Source organism: Necator americanus, chromosome X, assembly GCF_031761385.1.
Source record: "Necator americanus strain Aroian chromosome X, whole genome shotgun sequence".
Classification (NCBI taxonomy): Eukaryota; Metazoa; Nematoda; class Chromadorea; order Rhabditida; family Ancylostomatidae; genus Necator; species Necator americanus.
In genome coordinates this window covers 31,426,941-31,445,189 of record NC_087376.1, presented here as the reverse complement: position 1 = coordinate 31,445,189, position 18,249 = coordinate 31,426,941, and the positions used below count along the sequence as shown (strand labels likewise).

Sequence of the window (18,249 nt, the reverse complement as noted above, 5' to 3'; positions counted from 1 at the left end):
TTATTACATTGGTTGATTAAAATAAGAAATAGAAAAGGTACAAGGGAGGTGAATGTATACGTCTAATAAAATATTCTATTGAAGATACAATAATAACTTCAGTATTTATGCAGTTACATATGTGAAACTGAATACGTCGACAGACAAGCAGACGAAAAAAATTGTGTACAAGAAAATTTTTTGTGGTGTGAATAAAATACAAGCGAGTAGTTCATATGTTGAACTATGTACTGCAGATTGGTTTTCGTTCAAGATAGGTGCGCAATTTATGAAAGGTTCAAAATAATAATAAAAAGGCTTTGCAAGAGTTGAGGTACAACAAAAAAGACCCACGTAAGAGAATGTGTAGCTACTTCCAATGGTGGGAAGAAAAGTTTTTTTAAAGGCAGCGTATCACGAAAATGACGTCGTGTGGAAACCTAGTGGGAAATAGAAGGTTCGAGATGAAGATTAGGAATATGAGCGCGGCCCCGTCCAACCTCTCCGAACTGTTCTAAAAAACGGCGTGGGAATGTCGGTTGGTTCCTGCGAAGCACTTCTTAACGGGAAATCTTTGTACTTGCTCCGGTTCCCTCAGTAGCTTATCCGTTGGTTTTGCTTGAACCACCTGCTGAGGAGAACTCATTGGTCTCTGACCGCTCGCAGGCGAATGCAGCGCGTGCACAAAAGTGTCGCGTTCCAACTAATCCCGCGGGAACCAACGCCGTTTCCCACACCATTTTTAACGACGATTAGGAGAAGTTGAGCAGGACCAAGCCCCTCTCTATTCTACATCGGGTTTCAACACTACGTCAATTTCGTGATACGCTGCCTTTGAGTATATTTTTTAAAATGCCCTCGCTGGAATGGTGATTACTGAGTGCTGAAAGACTGACGTTTTCCTCGGAAACGACGTGGAGCCATTTAATGCTTCCTTTGGGATATTTTTAGTATATGTAAGATTTGAGTTATAGTGGGAAGATTAGCGGACGGAGAAAGAGGGAAATATATCTTCAGGCTGATATTGATATGAACGATTTGGCAGCTCCTCCGGTCATCTCATCCGGCATGTGCGAGCCCCTCTCTCCTTTTCCCCAACATTTGCTTATACAATATCCAGTAATGAATATTAATAAAAACATTTTGAACACTCGTTTCACATCAGGTATAAGATGAGCTCCCTCTAACTTGACATACTTTTTTTAATTTTAGTTCGCAGGAAAACCTTCTCCACGTATATTTGTACAGCTGGTGACGTGCGTGGATTATTGTGCATGAAATACTGTGAGCTGTTCTAGTGTTTGCTTACGTATAGGTTCACTGCTTTCTCCTCTCTCTGTTTTTGCTATGCATTTCGTTGGGTCGGAATTAATATCCTTCTCATTCTGTCCTATGCTGATTCCTAGTCTATGATTTCTAGTCATAGAGTGCACGTACTACACTTCTTATACTTGGTGTGATACGGAAGTTCAGTAGGTTTTTATTAATGTCTAAAACAAAATCTTATATAAGGAAAGGGTGGGAGAAGGGAGGAAGAGGTTCGCACCAGTTGTGTGGCACAGTCGAAGCGGGAATTATCCTCTCATCGGGGGACTGACTTCAACAACACATGCACAACAGCTGTTTTTGCTGCATCTCGACAGTAGCTAGATGAATAAGCAAATACAAACAAAGCAAAACGGTCACTATCTTCTCGAATATGTAGGAAAAAAATCATTGGGATCAGTTCTTTCCTTACTCGAGATCCACACTTTCCTGTTCGTCGGATAGAAGATCAAACCGGAAATTTGCATAATGTACTCATGAAATGGTATTTTACTCCATCTTTTGGTATCTTTTGACTCCACAAATACGAAGTGTACGTTATTTGTAAACCTATAGTATTGCTTTACTTGTCCAGCGTGTATTTGCAACAGCTAGATTATTTTTATTATTAACAGTTCAAAAGAAGAACAACGACGTAAAAAAAATGGAGGATTTCCGAGGCATTGGAGCAGGGGGAGCATTCAGAACCAGTTTGCTGAAGATATGTCGTAAATAGCATAATGTTGTGCGGATGTGGCCAACACATTTACAGATGACTGAGATGACTATAACCAAAGTATGGGTTCCCGACCCGTTCATCCAGGGTCTCGGAGGGACTCGTTCGTTCTAGCGTTCTGGAATTGGAAAAGAATCTCATGTGTGGATTTCTCATTTCTGTAGAAGTAGAATGACTTGTCGCCCACTTCACGAATGTACAAGAAAGGCCAACTTTGCTCTATGAAGTTTAAGCGAGATTCTAGTGAGCTCAGCCCTTTCCTGTTCTTGGTTATGGCATACTTATGGGTGTCTTCTAAAAATGTTGTTCGTGTTGTTGAGATTTTAAGCAACAGGGCTACCTCCATTTGAATTACGACGATCACCTGGAGACCATCCGTTTCTATAGAAAGTGTTAGTTCCTCAAAGAATTGCAAAGTGATACTAAGTAATCAGATCAGAAAGTATTCAATGACATACGACATTCTCCTAAAATAAGTGATACCGACAAGAGCAAAAAGTTACTCCACTCGTTAGAAACGGGAACAACTGGAAATGAGGTGAAATGGATTAGATTTGTAGACATTGTTAGCGATTATTTGTTACTATTAAATCAGTGGGTGGGTGTAGCGCAGTCGGTTAGAGGTTCCGCTGCCTGCACAATCGATCGGTGGTTGAAATCCGCCCTAGTGCTCGCCAAGGCTTTCATCCGTCCGAGTGGTACCAAATTTGTCTGGTAGGATAAAAACACTGACCTGACACATCGCCTAGCCCCTGCAATTCATTGTACAGAGCAGTGACACGTTCGCAAACCTCAAACGATTCCGAACTGACGTGAACGTGGTGGCGCATCCCAAGTGGATTGATTAACGCCGGACACTTTGTCCTTTATCCTTTTGTTTAATAAGTGGATCGAGAAACCGCCAAAATCCCCAATGCTCTGTCGTATAAGTCTAAAGCAAAGTACTATTAATGTGCCATTATGATACAGTTCTTTCACCGCTTCTTCGTCACCCCCATTGAAAAGGAATTCCAACAAAGCGATACTGTGCCGCTAAACATGTTCATCATATAACTGTATTGGGTGATGAAATAACTTTCGCACACTAACATAGCTGTGGTTAGCGTGAGTTCTTTACACTTTCTTCCACTTCTACCTTCCTTCCACAAATCTGTGCAAATAAGAAGCAATGGTCTGTTCCCATATATTGGAATATGCGTCTACTAATTACTCGAACCATCGGAACCCCGACATGGGACCTTAGAATACACAAGTCTGCATCTGGTAGAACGTGGTCCACCGTTTTGGCTGGTGTCGGTGTCCGGAAATCTCTCGAATCAAAGATTATGTCTGACCTTAATAAGTAACGATAGAGCTTCGAACAGAGATCTTCACAGAGATTTTTCTCGGCAGCCCCTGTGCAGAGAGAACAAGACAAATCTGACGTTGTAGCAAGATGATGTGGAATGAATCTGGTTCCATCATAACTTTTTAACCAATTAATTCACCAGTCAACATTCATTTCACTACGCATTTCACTCCATCTATTATCAGAAAATAGTGAGCTGACGAGTGCATAACTCCCCCACGATGCAGTAACAAAGACTTTTCCCTACTGAAAAAGGTCCGAGTCATAGTGCTTATAATCAAAACACGACAAAGTAACCATGAAATGTCAACAGTTAAGTCGACGTCATCGTAGTCGTGGCACAGCCCACAACGTGCTTGAATGCAAATCGCGTGCGCCGTCATCGTCGTATCGCACCTTTAATCGAATTCGTATATTTTCTGAGCTGGCATGGAAGTTTGCGAATGTTCCTTTTTTACGTTGTTTGAACATATTCACTTAGGCCGTTATCATATTATGTTTGAATCGATGATTCATTATGATCTAATTGGTCTTAAACGATGTATTTAAGTTTTTTCGGCTTTAATTAGTATGACAAAGCTGGATCACTTTGGACGATGATGCTTGTCCACTGAAGGACTGTTCTTTTTACTAGTTCTTGTAGAAGGTTCCTGAAGGTCGAAACTGCAGTGTAGAACCTTTTTTGAATCGGTTACGCTATTAAGAAGTCTTACTGAATCAGATGTCTGAGTATACATGAACGGTATTGAGTTGGTGTATATGATATTGGGTTTCTATACATATATATTTATTTACATTCATGTTGTTGTCGATCTAGAGAAGAAGAATTATGTTGTTTTTTGCTTGTTTTTTGTATTATTTTAAGCTTAACCAGATTCTCCTTGTCTCGTGCTCACCGTAACTCACATAAGTAAAATAATTTTAGTATTAGTGAGGGTTGTGTCCCACCCCGTTTGACTAGTGTCTTGTTTTGCATTGTTTTTCGTTCCAATTTAACCCGTGCATTTTGGAAAGTAATCCTCCACGTCTATCTTCTGCATTATTCTTTATGTATTCTTTTATTCTCGTTTTATTTTGGAGTTCTACTCGTTTGCGTTCAGTTCCCCGTAATTGCATTCAGGAACTACCACTTCACGGAGTTCTCAATCCTGTGCTTAAGAAAAATAAAATTGTCGAGTGTCATTTACTTAGTGCATGATTTTTGCGTCCTTGCATATTCATGACATAACTTTAATTTCTTTGAGGTGTAAATTAATTTCTCTTGTTTTATTTTTCAATTATTTCGAACTGTTCAACCTCGTGTCTTTTTAATGGTTAATGTTGGTTTGCTTTTTTCAAACCTTCATGTTGTTGTCTTCGAGATTTGCTGTTTTAGGTCAGAGAACTAGAAAACAAGTGTTTGATTCAGTATTTGTTGAATACGCAGGAAAGAGGAGACAAAAATCTAAACTCTACTTGTGTTACTGGCTGTTACTGCTGCAACTTTCACTAATTGTTATTGTTTCCATCATTTTCGTGCGCCTCTTATGCAGATGAAGAAATCGCCTTCCGTCTTCCCACGTGCGCATATGATCACGTGGTAATTTTAACGTAACTGTTTGTCGTGCAATTTCTGATCTGAGACCAGTTCTGGAATTCTCTCCTCTCTTCTCTTTCCAAGCGAGCAGTTCATCAGCAGAAGCGGTTTTTGTTTCCTCTCCGACCATCATTTGTGCTTATAAATTGGATCATTCTCATGATTTTTTGTCGTTGCTTGTCTGCTTTTCAGCACATTTGAAATATCGTTCGTTTTTATCTGCCGATTTCGTGCTTAAATTCAGATTTATGACAATTTCACTGGTTTCCCGTGAACGGCATGACTGAGCGATGGCGCACGACCACCACCTTGTTGTACATGTAAGCTATTTTGCTTTTCTTCCATCTCTAATACTTGATTCCGGTTGTTCTCCGTTTTTAGGACTGTTTATTGGTCTTGTATTTGTTGTGACAACGTCTGCTCAGCTGGTGGATTTAAGGATTTAGTCAGTTCGTACCTTGATATTCATCAGTACGTTTTACATTTAGATTCTTTTCTTGCATTTTTTAATTATCTCCTGAGCTTGGGTTTCAGTTGTTTTCTTACTTTACAATTGTTCTGCTTTGGGGTATTTGACATAAATTGGCAGCTAGTCTTGCAACGAAGCGCATGTCCATCGATGGAAATGTAAAAACAAATAGGAACCGGTTGTGACACTCGCCGATTCTTATGGTTCTGACACCTTTCTGAGTCCCAACAAATGTTTGTACGAAAGCAGTTAATACTGCATGCGTTGTTCAATTGATTTTTCTTTTATTCCATGAACAAAGATGCGGCAAAAAGGACGTGCCACTTTTTCTGGACCGGATGTGGGACTTGAGTTGTTAACTCGTTCTCATTTGACCTATTTTGCTGTCTTTTTTTTGCATGTGTTTGTCAGGATTTTGTTGCTACAATTGAAATGTCCGTATTTATTGTGATCTCCCAAGGCAGAACCATAATATTTCCTTCAGTTAGTTTCTTTAAACGAAGTGACGAAAATGTGGAATAGGTTTACCTCAATTCTAGCCTATTCTTCTTTCTAGACTATCATTGTCGTGTCCCATCGAAGTGCCGACGAGGTTTCCTCGTAGTTTAAATCATAACATACCGTTGAGCGGTACTACTTCACAGTCAAATTCAACACATCGCACAAGTTCTGGAAATTGTACTAACAATCTTACTGCCCCTGGCTCGCTAAGGTTTCCTATTTTTTGTATCCTTTTTTTCTTGCTTCGTAGTCTTACTATTTTCAAAGAAATATTCAGACATCCGACTTCCATTCTTAGCACTAAACCCACTGAAAGTGAAATAGTTGATGATAAACACCCACCAACTGAAGAACCCCATCAGCCTATTGCTACATTCGACGAGTGGACAAAGGAAAAGTTGAAACAGGAACATAGAAAAGCGATTGTGAGTTACCGAGCCATTATTTCGACAGCGCATCACACCTCTAATGTAGATCAAGCCTGCCGTGTCTACATCCGATTCCGGAATGCCTAGTGCTCGATCTCAGCAGTTGCCTCCTGCCAGTGCTGCGACGCGCAACTATGCCAGCAGGGAGTGTGGTGCAAAAGTGTTACTAAGTAACCCGGAAGCTGAAAATACAAAGGCTATTCTGAACGAAAAGGTAAGTTAAGGTAGATGAATTTGCACATTTTTTCATCTTAGAAATCTCTAAAAGGCAAGATATCAGTAAATTGAGAATGTTGGGGTTACTGTGGGACAGTGTAGGGTTCGGGGTGTAGGTTACGAATATAGCATCACGCTTAATTCCTCCTAATCGTTCTGAAACCCGCAGTGGAAACCCCCTCCGTTCTTACGAGGTACGTTATAACCTCTCACTCTTGTACACGCTCCGGTACAGGTTACTCAGCAGTCTATTCATTGTATTTACTTGGATGGGCTGCTGAGGAAATATCAATTGTGAGCACGTAGACGTCAGTACGTGTACAGCTGCGGCGCATTCTAGCTTACCTCACAGGAATTAAGCCTTTTCTGGACGATTAGAGGGATTAAGCATGCTCTCGCTCATTCTCGTAATCTAGAACCGGAAGTTTATATTGTCCCAGAAGGATCCCAACATCATCAATTTTGTGATATGCTATCTTTAAAATGTCATCATGCCAAAAGCTTTTAATGGTTTGATGCTGTTGTAGAATTTCAATTATGAATAAAATAGATCCTAGATTTCGTTTTTTTTTCAGTGACTAAGGTCATTATTCCACTAAAGCTCCTCACCCCACGTTGTGTTGGCCATATAGAACCGCTTCAATCATCTGTTTAGATCTATTCTTACATTTTCATGTGCTTATTAGATCAATGGGCTTCCAACAAGACTAAACAGCTGATGTTTTTTTTTTTGGAATCCTGTAATTTTTCCCATAAATTTAAAATGAAGGAAAGGAAACATTGCGAAGGGCTGTCGATCCACTCGCCAGACACGCTCAGAACTTTCTCACCAACATAATCTAGAGCTTGTTTATATTATAGGAGTGTGGCTAGCTTTCTACTCATACTCTTTTTTAACCCCTTTATGTTGCAAATAATCCTTGGAGATGGAGCAGCTTTGACTACGCTCTTGTAATATGAATGAAGCTTTCATGTATGTTGGTGAGGAAAGTTCTTACCTGTCGTTAATGGATTAAATTAGTCTCTTTTGGACGTCTGTGGTCACCTCTTTCAAAATTTAGTCCTCATATGAGTATACTCTTGTGTAGTTAGCTGTTCCTAATATTTCTGTTGATCATGACTGTTAGAGAGATTTTTTCAACTACGCTAGCGTTCACGCCTGAAGGTGAGGTTGCTTCATTATATTCACACTGTTATCTGATGTGGAGATTTCTCAGGGATACTCTTTTTTTCCTATTTTAGGAAAAAGACGAGTACATGCGCAATCCTTGCGAGAAAGCTGAAAATAAGTTTGTCATTGTGGAGCTTTGTGAAACCATACAGGTTAGTTGTTTACATCGATGAACCATAACTATTATTTGCATGCTACGCTTGTTTTTTTTTCTTCGTCTGAATATGCGCATTGTGTTCCCTTTAGCCCCGAAGAATTGAAATAGCCAATTATGAACTATTCTCATCCGGCCCACAAAGCATAAGACTTTGGTCCGCAGAACGGTTTCCTAATGGCGAATGGCGCCTACTCACCGAATTAACCGCCGCTGATTCTCGACAAATACAACAATTTCAAGTACCATTCAGTGGTATATATGCCAAATTCATAAAAGTAAGCGTAGCGGTTTGTTGATTTAATAATTAGAGTTTAATGTTGTTTTCTTGAGGTGGAACTCCTTTCTCATTATGGTAATGAACATTATTGTACTTTGTCAGTCCTAAAGGTCCTTGGAATATCTATGGTGGATGAATACGAGGCAGAGGTATTCTTTTCACTTTTTCCTTCTACTTCTTTTTCTAATTCGCTCCTGTTCAGGCTGAAGCTGCTTCTGTAGCTCAGGTTCAAAATAATCTTGCATCTCATGCTGAGGAGCAACAGAACTACACTTCAGCTGAATCCCCCGAAACAGCTTCCACAGTCTCCTCACAAGCACAGGTACCTTTCCTACACAGAAGAAACAACCTATCAATTGTTTTTACTTTCCTCTGAAAACAAGCTCTTTTTAATCATTTGATTAAATGTGGAAAGTGTTTCTTAGGGGATTGATGCTCCAAAAAAGAGCGATATTTCTTCAAATGTTCTTGCTCCATCTGAATCGAGGGAGGATGCATCCGGTTCGAATCCGACTGTTATCGAATTGGTTGATGTAAGGCTCAATTTAGTTATTAATTATAAGTATGTGACTCACTTGTTTCCTGCATTAAACCATTCTGTTATCCTCGTGTTTGGCTTAAATTTAGTTTTTAGGAAGTAAGCGGCCACTTGATTAGTAAATTTGTGGACGTTATGAAAGTTAAATTTGGAAGTGGAAACGACAACAGCTCGCGTTCTGGGAGGTTTGTGATTCTTGGCTACTAGAGCATAATCTTATTTCCCTTTTCATAACTTACAATTCCGTTTAATTAAGTTGTGGAAACTCTGTGACCACATAACTTAGACTTAGACGTAGATTAGCAATTGCTCATCCGCTAAGTACTAATTTGTTCGTTTGTTTCCTTTTCAGAGAATGTTCTATCTACAATCCATTTAATGCGTGCTATTTTTGTCCCAAAGACGGGTCTTATATATATCCACGTCAGTTTTGCCAAGCATTTGTGTGGAAATCGCCACCATCGTCCTCGCTAGAACGGTGTCCTTTTTTTCAGCTTTACGGTGTAAAATATTGTAAAAAAGATTTTTTTCTGCAGAAATGACGTGCGGTTTCCTGCAGCATTCGTTGCTCGTCGTGGGATGTCCGCAATAAACCGTCTGAGGCGGTCTCGATACGCTTTTTTGCAGCGTAAGTCACCTGCTTACCTGCATCCTCCTCTTCTTGTTCCGCTGCAACCAGAATCTTCGATTGATACGAGTAAGACTCAGGAGTCTTCCAGTGAAAAGGTAACTAATTAGTTTGGACCACTGCAGCATCAAAGTTAGTTTTCTTATTGCAGGCTGCGTCACCAGTTACGATTCCTCAACAACAGCAGCCACAACAACAACAGCAGCATCATCATCATCAACAACAACAACAACAGAAGCATCGAACTTCACAAAATCCACGTCCTGTACAGCCAGTTCCTTCGGATGTGTTGCCTGCGTCATCAACAAGTCATAAAGTAATTGAGAATGTTATTTTTCTTACGATTATTCTTTTCAAAATTGCAATCTGATTCCTCTTATTTTGTGCCGACTTTTCCTGAGCTTTTGTGACCTTGTATTTCTCTCTGTTTTTAGCCTCTTTATTTAGGAATCTGTTTTTATGAAGTTGAACAAACGGATTGCCGCTTTGGAACTGAATATGTCATTGTCGAGCGAATATCTCAGCGAGCTGAGTCGACAATATGTTGCTCAGACTGACGAACACCAGAAACACATGAAACAAGCGAAGAAGGTTGTTGATGAAGCAGTAGAAGCTATTTACGCTCGCGTAAACGAGACACTCGCTGATAAGGTCAGTGGTCCGCTTTTATTTCTCGTGGAAATGGTTAAATCACCCCTTCGTGACTAGGATTTTCTGTTATTTACTTGTTTATTGCTTTTCTTTTCTTTTAGTCTAAGTGCAGAAATATAACTAGTCCTGGATTATAGATATTCATGGGTCTATTTACTTCTTTATCAAGAGATATTTCGCTTTTCTTGTACTTTTGTCAGAAGATTCGATTCATATGTAGAAAGGGAAAACGTCGAAGTCATTGAATCCATTTGTTCACTTGAAGGGATTTGTACAGTACTGTATAACTGAACTAAATATCTGACGTCTGAGCTGTCTCCACACTATTCTTTGCATTTCTTTTTTTAAATGTTTTATCACATTTTCTTTTAATGTTTCCTTCCCAATTCCGAGAATTTTTGTTTCATTCTTAGATTGCGATTTTACGTCAAGAAGTTGACGTACTTTCGGGATGGCTCTCTTCTATGCGTATTACGGCTTCAAAAGTGACAGTCAGTCGACTCAATAGAAGGAGACAAAGGACGGACCATGACAAATGCATTCCCCAACAAAACCAGCTTCATCGTTATTCTCCACCTGATGATGGCTTATGGACGGTACAACTGTTTTCATTCTTTTTTGTCCACCCCACCCAACTGATGGAAAGGTAGCGAACATTTATGCTTGCAGACAGAACAAGTCGTTTACATGGTTATTACTACGCAGTTGGTTACTGTCCTACTTCTTGCTGTGCTAAACCTGTGTTATCAGCGTTTCATGTCCGAGCCTCGCCTCTCTGATGAACACAGGTTGCAGATCGAAGAGCTTGTGAACGAAAGAGTGTTACAGGCAATAGAAAAGAACCGTGAGTGATCCATTTCTTTTTGTTTTGTTTCCATCTCAAGAATGCAAGCAAAGAAGCAGCGACGATTCACTGACTAGGACATATTTGAAAGAGTCAAAATTCGAAGGGAAAGCATCATCTTTGGAACTGTTGTTGAATAGAGTAGTTCCTTACATTTTTTTCTCTATTCAACTGGAACCTAGTTATCACCGTGATTACGAAAGAACTCATGTATGATGATTTCTGCACGTAATCCCTGAAAAAATAATGCATATTGGTTTGCTTCAATCTCATGTTTTTTTTTCTGGCAGCATTTTTTTTTTGGAAAATTTATATAGCTAGGAACAGCCGTGTAAAATTTGCTTTTGATTGTTATCCGTAGTTTGTGTAATGTTATGCGAACTGCGCAGCGACTGACAACTAACACATCACCAGTGCAGTGGAGCATGACTTCCAGTTGTTCATGAAAATCGAGGCGATATCTGAATAGCGTATTCGCTGTATTTTAGGTTCACTGCTACAGTACTACGGTGGCGGAAGTAATTCGTGGACCAAAAGAAGTCCTCTTGTTGAAGAACCATGTTCGTTGCGTGATGATGGATGTATGGGCTTTGCAGCAGAATGCAGTTCATCTTCACAGATGACAAATAGCGACGATTCGAGTGTTGAGGAAGTGGCTCCAGTTGAAGGATGCTCGTTGTTGTCACCTGAAGTGCACGCAATCACATCGGTTGCGTAGTTTGGTTGAGACTTCATTAGGTTTCTACCTTTGTTACGTTGGTTATTACTTAACTCATTTTTGACTTGTTGTCGTGGAGCACCAAAAATCCTGTACCAATTATCTCCGAAAGGCTCCAGAACTATGTACAGTGCTAATTAACATGGGTTCCCTCTGTGGTTAGGTGTTGTATGACCTGAAATTTCTGCGTTTAAAGTATCAGATGTCATACAAGACCTTCTGTATATATTGGTAGATTTGCGAGACTAAATTAATCGTAAGCAGTTTGTGATGCACTGAAATCGCTAGACTTTCCACGTTAGATGATCGGGTTAATTATCTGGTCTGCTGTTCCGTCAACTCATCTTTCATAGAAAATCGGCCAGCAATAAATTATGTATTCTCTCGAGGGATAATAGCTGTTTCTGTCAAAGGTTGGCGTGGCAGACTTCTTTGGTTGTGTCAAGGCGCTATACTGACTTCGAAAAAGCAACCCGCTTCATCCAGTCAGAGTAGTCATCTTTCTCTTTCTACTATTTTCTTCTTCTTCCTGACTTGGTTTGTTTTTATTTTTGTGCATCCATTAGAAAGCGCCTTGTGTTTGCAATAGTAGTTAGACACTAAGATCGAGCACATTATTTATTTAAAGTGGTACCTCAGATACAAAGACTAGTTATTAGTAACACTACTAATAAGGAGCGGTGTATGGCGAATCCGATTCTAACAGGAAGAAGAATATTTGTTCGCGATTCGGTCAACTAATGTAGGTATGCTAATTTCTGTTTCGAGTCGGGTTAGCTACAACACCAGGTGCAGATCTTGAGTGTGCTTCATCATATGCGGGTTGTAAACTCATAGTTTCTGTTTGTGATCCTTGGTTTATCCGAGTGTTTCCGGAGTTTTTCTACTCTGTATTATATTTGACACGTGGTCGGTACTTGTTGCGGTGGTCATTGATGTTATTTTCGGTTTTGTTCTCCGTGTGCTATACTTTCAACTAACAAACTTCGAATCTTGTTCAATTCTACGTGTTTGAACAGAAGTAGTAAACGCAAGATTTCGCTAGTGATACTATTAGATCCCTCTTCGGCATGACCCTTAGAGAACACATCTGACCTCAGTTTATCTATTGAAGCAGAACAATTTTTCTGGAACTCTCTTTTCTTTCTTTTTTTTCTGCAAGACGAACCCAACGCAAGCCGACTTCCAGCGGTACCTTCAAAGTGGTAATGGTGATGTTATGATGACCCACAGGTATGTTCTTAGAAGTGATTTATTGGGTGGGGTTTCTGCAGGTCGCCTTTTTCAAAGCCTGGAATAAGACGATTCGACCTGCAACTTATTCATACAAACTCCTACTAAGCTGCACGAGAGATATCCCATTGTTTATTTTCTATCAGTATCGCACTCGATTTCCTTAGACGTGAGTAGCTGATCGAGGTAAGGTATGAGTCCCAATGGTATGATCGTAAGGGAACCTTCTTTTTGGTGATTCTGCAGTTTTATTCGCAAGTCCAAAATATTTCCAAAGCTGTACCACCTGGTTTTTTAGCTTATCCACAAAGTTCCGCTATCGTCAAGTTCGAAATTGGCTTCATTGAGCTATTCGGGCATGTGGTTATTGATTTATGCTAGTGGGCGTAGTCTATACCGCCCTTCTTAATGCCGCTCGAACATCACAATGTGGACGTATGCACAAAAATTTCCTTCCGAGATTTTGTCTTATGGGAGGAACATAATTTAATTTTGTAGGGACATGCTTACCCATAGCATTATTGTACATTTTTATTAGATTATGTAGAAGAATTAGTTCCAGCGGATATCAGCAAATTTTCTACCACAAAAGGGACAAACCACACCAATTGGAACTTTTGTGACAAAACCAAACAATGTTTATTATTTATGTGGTCCTGAAATCAATTCCAATTAAAAGGTAAAATATGTAGTTCTTCCTTATTCGGTGACCTCACTGTCGATGGAAGATGCAGGTTCTTCTCTTTCCAGTTCTGCTGTGGAGGGCTTTTTCGACTCCGCTCCATCTCTAGGCAAATCAGTAATGTCACTAGTTCCATTACTTTCCACCATAGTACTTTTCTTGCATTTGATCCACAGAGTTCGAGCAATCCACGCTATCAAAAGCCCAATGACAGCAAGTAAAACCGCAATCGGAAGGAACACGTCCAGGTTGTATCTTTGCATCACGCCAACACTGTCATCATTGGAATTAAGATCGACTGATCCTCCGTATTTTGCAGCGAACTCGACTGCACGAGTTAATCGTTCCTCAGGTGAGGTTGTTCTGGATGTCACCTCTTTCGAAAACATCTTTGCTGAATTGCGAACTCTAAAAACTCAACGAATTTGACGAAAAATAGCAGAAGTTCTGTAATCTCTAGTTATATTATTATTTCAGTTCTTACTCATTAGTTGCTGCCTCTTCTATCATTTTCTTGACGTCATCAGGTGTTATGTCACGGCAGTTCCTCACCAGAGCCAGTCCTCTTTTCTTGAGTTGATGACAGTTCCGTAACTGTGCTTGATCAGAAGGAATACAAACCACCTTTAAAACACACATTCAATCTTTAATTATTCTAGAAGGTCTAAGCATAATTGTGGTGAACAGCTTCGCCTACTGGTTTCCCTCCAAATGCGACATCGTGGAGCGAATTTGTTCGAGCGTCGTTGATTATGGCAATTACGCGAGGATCAGCTGATTAAAATATTATTTCTCAACAAAGTAATAGAAACACTCACTTACCAAGCAAGTCCCTCTCTGGAAGTTTGGGCACGAGTACAACATTCGATTGGTTCAGAGGAGAATGTTCTTGAAGGTGCCAGATGAATGTGGTGTCCGGGATTTCCGAGAACGCTCCTGAGAAGCAGTGTTTTGTATAAATTGGAGGACTAGAAACGATGCTTACGAAGAAGAGTTTCCTTGAGATGACCACAAGTAGAACTATCGTCATACGAGACGAGAACACTTCGAGATCTCATAGAGAGTATCGTATTCCAGTGCTAAACTTATCTCTTGTTAGCTACAACGAGAAACCTCACATTACTCACTGGACATAGACTTGATCTCTTCTTTGCGTCTATTCCACCAATATAGAACCATTGGGAAGTAAGAGGGCGAGGGAAATCTAACAGCTCGTCGCTGTTTACAAAAATGAAAGAGCTTCGACCAACAGCATGCTGAAGAGGTGTAGCATGGTTAAAATAGGTACTATAACTAGCTTTTCATATTTTTCTTTGCTTGCCTTCATGGAAGTGTAACGATCTCCAACGATTCTTCGACCCATTTCATCTAGCGGCTTAATGAGCTTATTTTGTAGAAGCGATTCTTCGATGTGACCCGATATGACCGTCTTTGCTCTAGTATTAAAATGTGCTGTTATCGACTCAAAGTAATTCTCCGATATGGAATGAATACATGTAAAATCGATCAAACTCTTCGTTATTTTGATGTGTAATTAGTAAACATCTACGAACAAGGAATTTTACACATTGTTTAAAAGACATACCGCTGGAAATAAGACATTTCTTCCTTGAGTGGATTCCCTGAAATGATCTCACTCGAACTTGCAGTGATTTTGTTTTCTATCCCCACATATCCCACTCTTAAAAAGCTCCAATTCCACGAAGAGAACTCTTACCGGAACTCGGCATCCCCATTGTTCTTGTTATCCATGGTGCTGGCTCGGCAGATGTAACCACAACTGATCTGTGCGTAAAAATTATGTTTAGATACTGTATCAGTCAGAATCTTTGATAACTGAAAATTAGCGGGTAGAAAGAAAGGCGTTCTTAAGTGTTCCAGTTTAATTTTTCTTTAAAATTTAGAAGATTATGATGCGACCACTCTTGATTCTCGTATGAAAATTAAATTAAAATTTTGAAATGTTCGCATAAATACACGTATAATTGTGTATTCTACCGTGTGAAAGACTAGTGTGAACTATCCTGTCAAGGAAACTTTTACCTTTGTATACCAGCCAAGCGAAGTAGAGGTTGAAAGCAGGTCACACCACTAGTAATAGCGATTTCAAATTTCTCCACACGCATCCAATCGATAACGTCAATACGATCGAAAACTTCTGCAGCACAAAAGTCTCTTCGTTTCGGTGTGAGTTTCGTTCCTCCTAATTCTAAACCTCTTACACATACTTTCACAAAATAGCAACATATCTTGCGAAAGTTTCGATACGGCTCGCAGGCGGTCGATCACGCGAACCTCAGTCCACACATTTTCCAATGCTTCACTTTTAACACCATAATCAAATTCCTGAACGTATACGGGAAATTTAGGAATTGTTGGAATACTTTTGTGCTAGTAACGAAGACTTTTTTCACCTTTAATGTTACACCATCCGGTACCGTCTGCACCTTGTTATTTACTGACGAGAGAAGTGTCTGGAAAGAAGGAATATTATGGAAGGATTTCAATAATTGCCATCCATCTGCAGAACAACGTAGCTCTTCATTTTTATAGCACGACGGCCCAAGCGCGACTTATTGCACGTGTGCATCATGAACAGAAAAAATCAAATATCCGGGAAAAAGGTTTTTTAAACCATTTTGATGTGTGTCTTGAGTGTCAGTGCGACCATTTTAGAGGAAAAAATCCTCTAATGTATCTCTTATATTTGGTTCGTTGTTTGTTTCTTCTACTGCTTCCTTGCCCTCAAAAAGTTCAAACTGGTTGACTAGTCAAATACGTAGAATTGGGTCAAAAGGAACTGCAAAGATGAGTGATATTAGCAAGAGTCCTAGATTGATCCTAACCGCACCGCAACGTTTCGAGTGCAGCCGCCCACGCAATCGCACCTCGCTTCAGGTCTTTTGGACCCGGCTGTAGTCGTCTTCTTGTAGTGTGCATATACAAAAAAAAAGCGCAGAAATACATGTTCGTCAATAATTTTGAAGCAATCTGTAGATAAATCTAAAGGAGGTGCAGTCCAAACATTCATGAGCTAATATCGGCAAAGATACTGTGATTCTGCCCAAATAGTTTCCGAAACAGTTTCGCTTTCATTGAGGAAAACCTTTAACAGTGTACGGAACTCTTCGGTATGATTTACATATTGGATCCAGCTGGCTACTCCACTGATAATTCTAACGTCCTTGATTGTGAAGATCTCGTACAGTTCTTTAATAATCCGGTATCCGGCGATCTCAAACTTACCACATAATGTCCTGCACCATGCAGAATCTCAACTACCTTCTTCATTAGTTGGATTGTTGCAACTTCTGGTTTTGTGCTAATCACGAGTATCTTTAGCCTATTCCGTGGTTTTTCACCTGTAAACTCTCCATGACGATTCTTAACGTTGCTTCTAGGCAATCACACTCTACACTGTCGTACTAACTACTCTAATAAAGAGATCGAGTCAATCAAAATTAAACGCACAAGTTTGGGGCGAGGATAGCGCATTGACTTCGTTTTCAGCTTTTCCATTTCCTAAAAGGTAAAAGATTGCGGATAATGAAAGCTAGTCGGGCACAATGTTTATTTTGTTAAATTCGGATCAAAACGATCTAAAGCTCGGTGTGGTTATATCGGACTCGGACTGCAGCGAGAGTGGCGCTTGCGAGGGTCCCAATTCGACCCCAACCGCCAGATCTACCGCGCAATTTCTAGGGCAACCCTCTTCGCAATGTACCGAGCTTCATGTCATTTTGAGCCGACTATATCTATATCTGTTCAACTATAGGATTTTTTTAAGATTTCGTATTGAATACACACTATTCATCACGTTTTCAAGTTGTAAATAATTTTTTTTTTGAAAATTTCGAAAGGCATGTGGGCGCATTAGCTCAGAATCTGTACATTTTTTGTCCCCCACTGCTGCACTTTCGCCCTTCTTCTACTGAAAAAACGTGGGTATTTTCAAAGCGGTTCCAAACAAAGGAACAGTGATCTGTGCAGCCAATCGATGCATATCGATGTCACTGTCGCCTGTTTCCACACCTTCTGTTGATCGAGCGAAGTGTGGGTAGATCATGAGGAAATTGTTTGCATAACTATGGATTGGAAAAAAAAGCCGACCATTATGAATACGTCCACAAGGAATATTTATGAAGGAAGTAACAGTTCTGTCAAGTACAACAAATTACAGGATGCGAATGTTAGTCAAAAAACCATTGTTAAATCGATGAAGTAGGAAACAGGGGTCAATGCGATATCGATCAAGAAGATTAGTCTAAAGCCAGTGTTGCCAAGTAAGGAACCAGAGGTGAATCAATACGTACACGACTATGCTTTGTAGATCAGCGAATGAATCCTTAAAAATCTAACCTTGTATTCCTGAAACCGTTTTTGCGCGATTGATTTTGATGCCATCACCTCGGATTACAACTGTTGGTCGATTTTTGGAGTCCTGAGAGTGTTTCGGAGACACTTCCTGGCGGACGCAGAGTAGCACCATTGTGAAGAGGATGATCGTGAACGATTGCATCCTTGGAACTGGGAGAGCAAATATTCAAACAAGGGGAACAAAAACCAGTGATGTTTTGCAGAAATGTTCTTGGACACATTTTCCATTATTATAATTAGATGTACTAGCACAATCCATGAGGTTTGCCGCAGAGGTTCGCTCCTGCCCTAATTCTCAACTAATATTAAGTAAAATATCCAGGAAATTACCAGGAAAAGCGTAATAAAAAGTGTATGGTAAGACCAACAGCTATAGCGCTGCAGGTAGCATTTGTGAGCAAGGAAAACAAAGAGA

At 40.0% G+C, this 18,249-nt stretch overlaps 2 protein-coding genes across 3 annotated transcripts; one reads left to right on the top strand and one right to left on the bottom strand.

Moving 5' to 3' along the window:
• Positions 1–5,223: 5,223 nt before the first annotated feature.
• RB195_026060 (uncharacterized protein) lies at positions 5,224–11,542 on the top strand (the record flags this gene model as incomplete). Its single annotated transcript, XM_013445454.2, has 18 exons — positions 5,224–5,264; positions 5,326–5,415; positions 5,970–6,125; positions 6,192–6,339; positions 6,389–6,556; positions 7,801–7,881; positions 7,976–8,161; positions 8,217–8,312; positions 8,366–8,485; positions 8,589–8,696; positions 8,798–8,886; positions 9,054–9,179; positions 9,238–9,427; positions 9,481–9,645; positions 9,777–9,980; positions 10,394–10,576; positions 10,650–10,824; positions 11,313–11,542. The coding sequence occupies 18 exons, from the start codon at positions 5,224–5,226 to the stop codon at positions 11,540–11,542; spliced, it is 2,556 nt and encodes an 851-aa protein (XP_013300908.2).
• A 1,932-nt stretch (positions 11,543–13,474) lies between these two features.
• Positions 13,475–17,946, bottom strand: RB195_026059 (uncharacterized protein; the record flags this gene model as incomplete). 2 transcript variants are annotated; one of them, XM_064214443.1, is made up of 13 exons in its annotated part: positions 13,475–13,865; positions 13,942–14,081; positions 14,155–14,231; positions 14,280–14,393; positions 14,443–14,536; positions 14,585–14,713; positions 14,779–14,893; positions 15,043–15,079; positions 15,175–15,242; positions 15,501–15,615; positions 15,686–15,803; positions 15,872–15,931; positions 16,704–16,748. In XM_064214443.1, 13 exons carry the CDS (start codon positions 16,746–16,748, stop codon positions 13,475–13,477), a joined length of 1,503 nt encoding a protein of 500 aa, XP_064070324.1. The 2 variants fall into 2 exon arrangements, with proteins under 2 accessions (XP_064070324.1, XP_064070323.1); XM_064214442.1 differs by lacking the exons at positions 14,443–14,536; positions 14,585–14,713; positions 14,779–14,893; positions 15,043–15,079 and adding an exon at positions 17,817–17,946 and having other exon boundaries at positions 16,704–16,819.
• Positions 17,947–18,249: the final 303 nt, after the last annotated feature.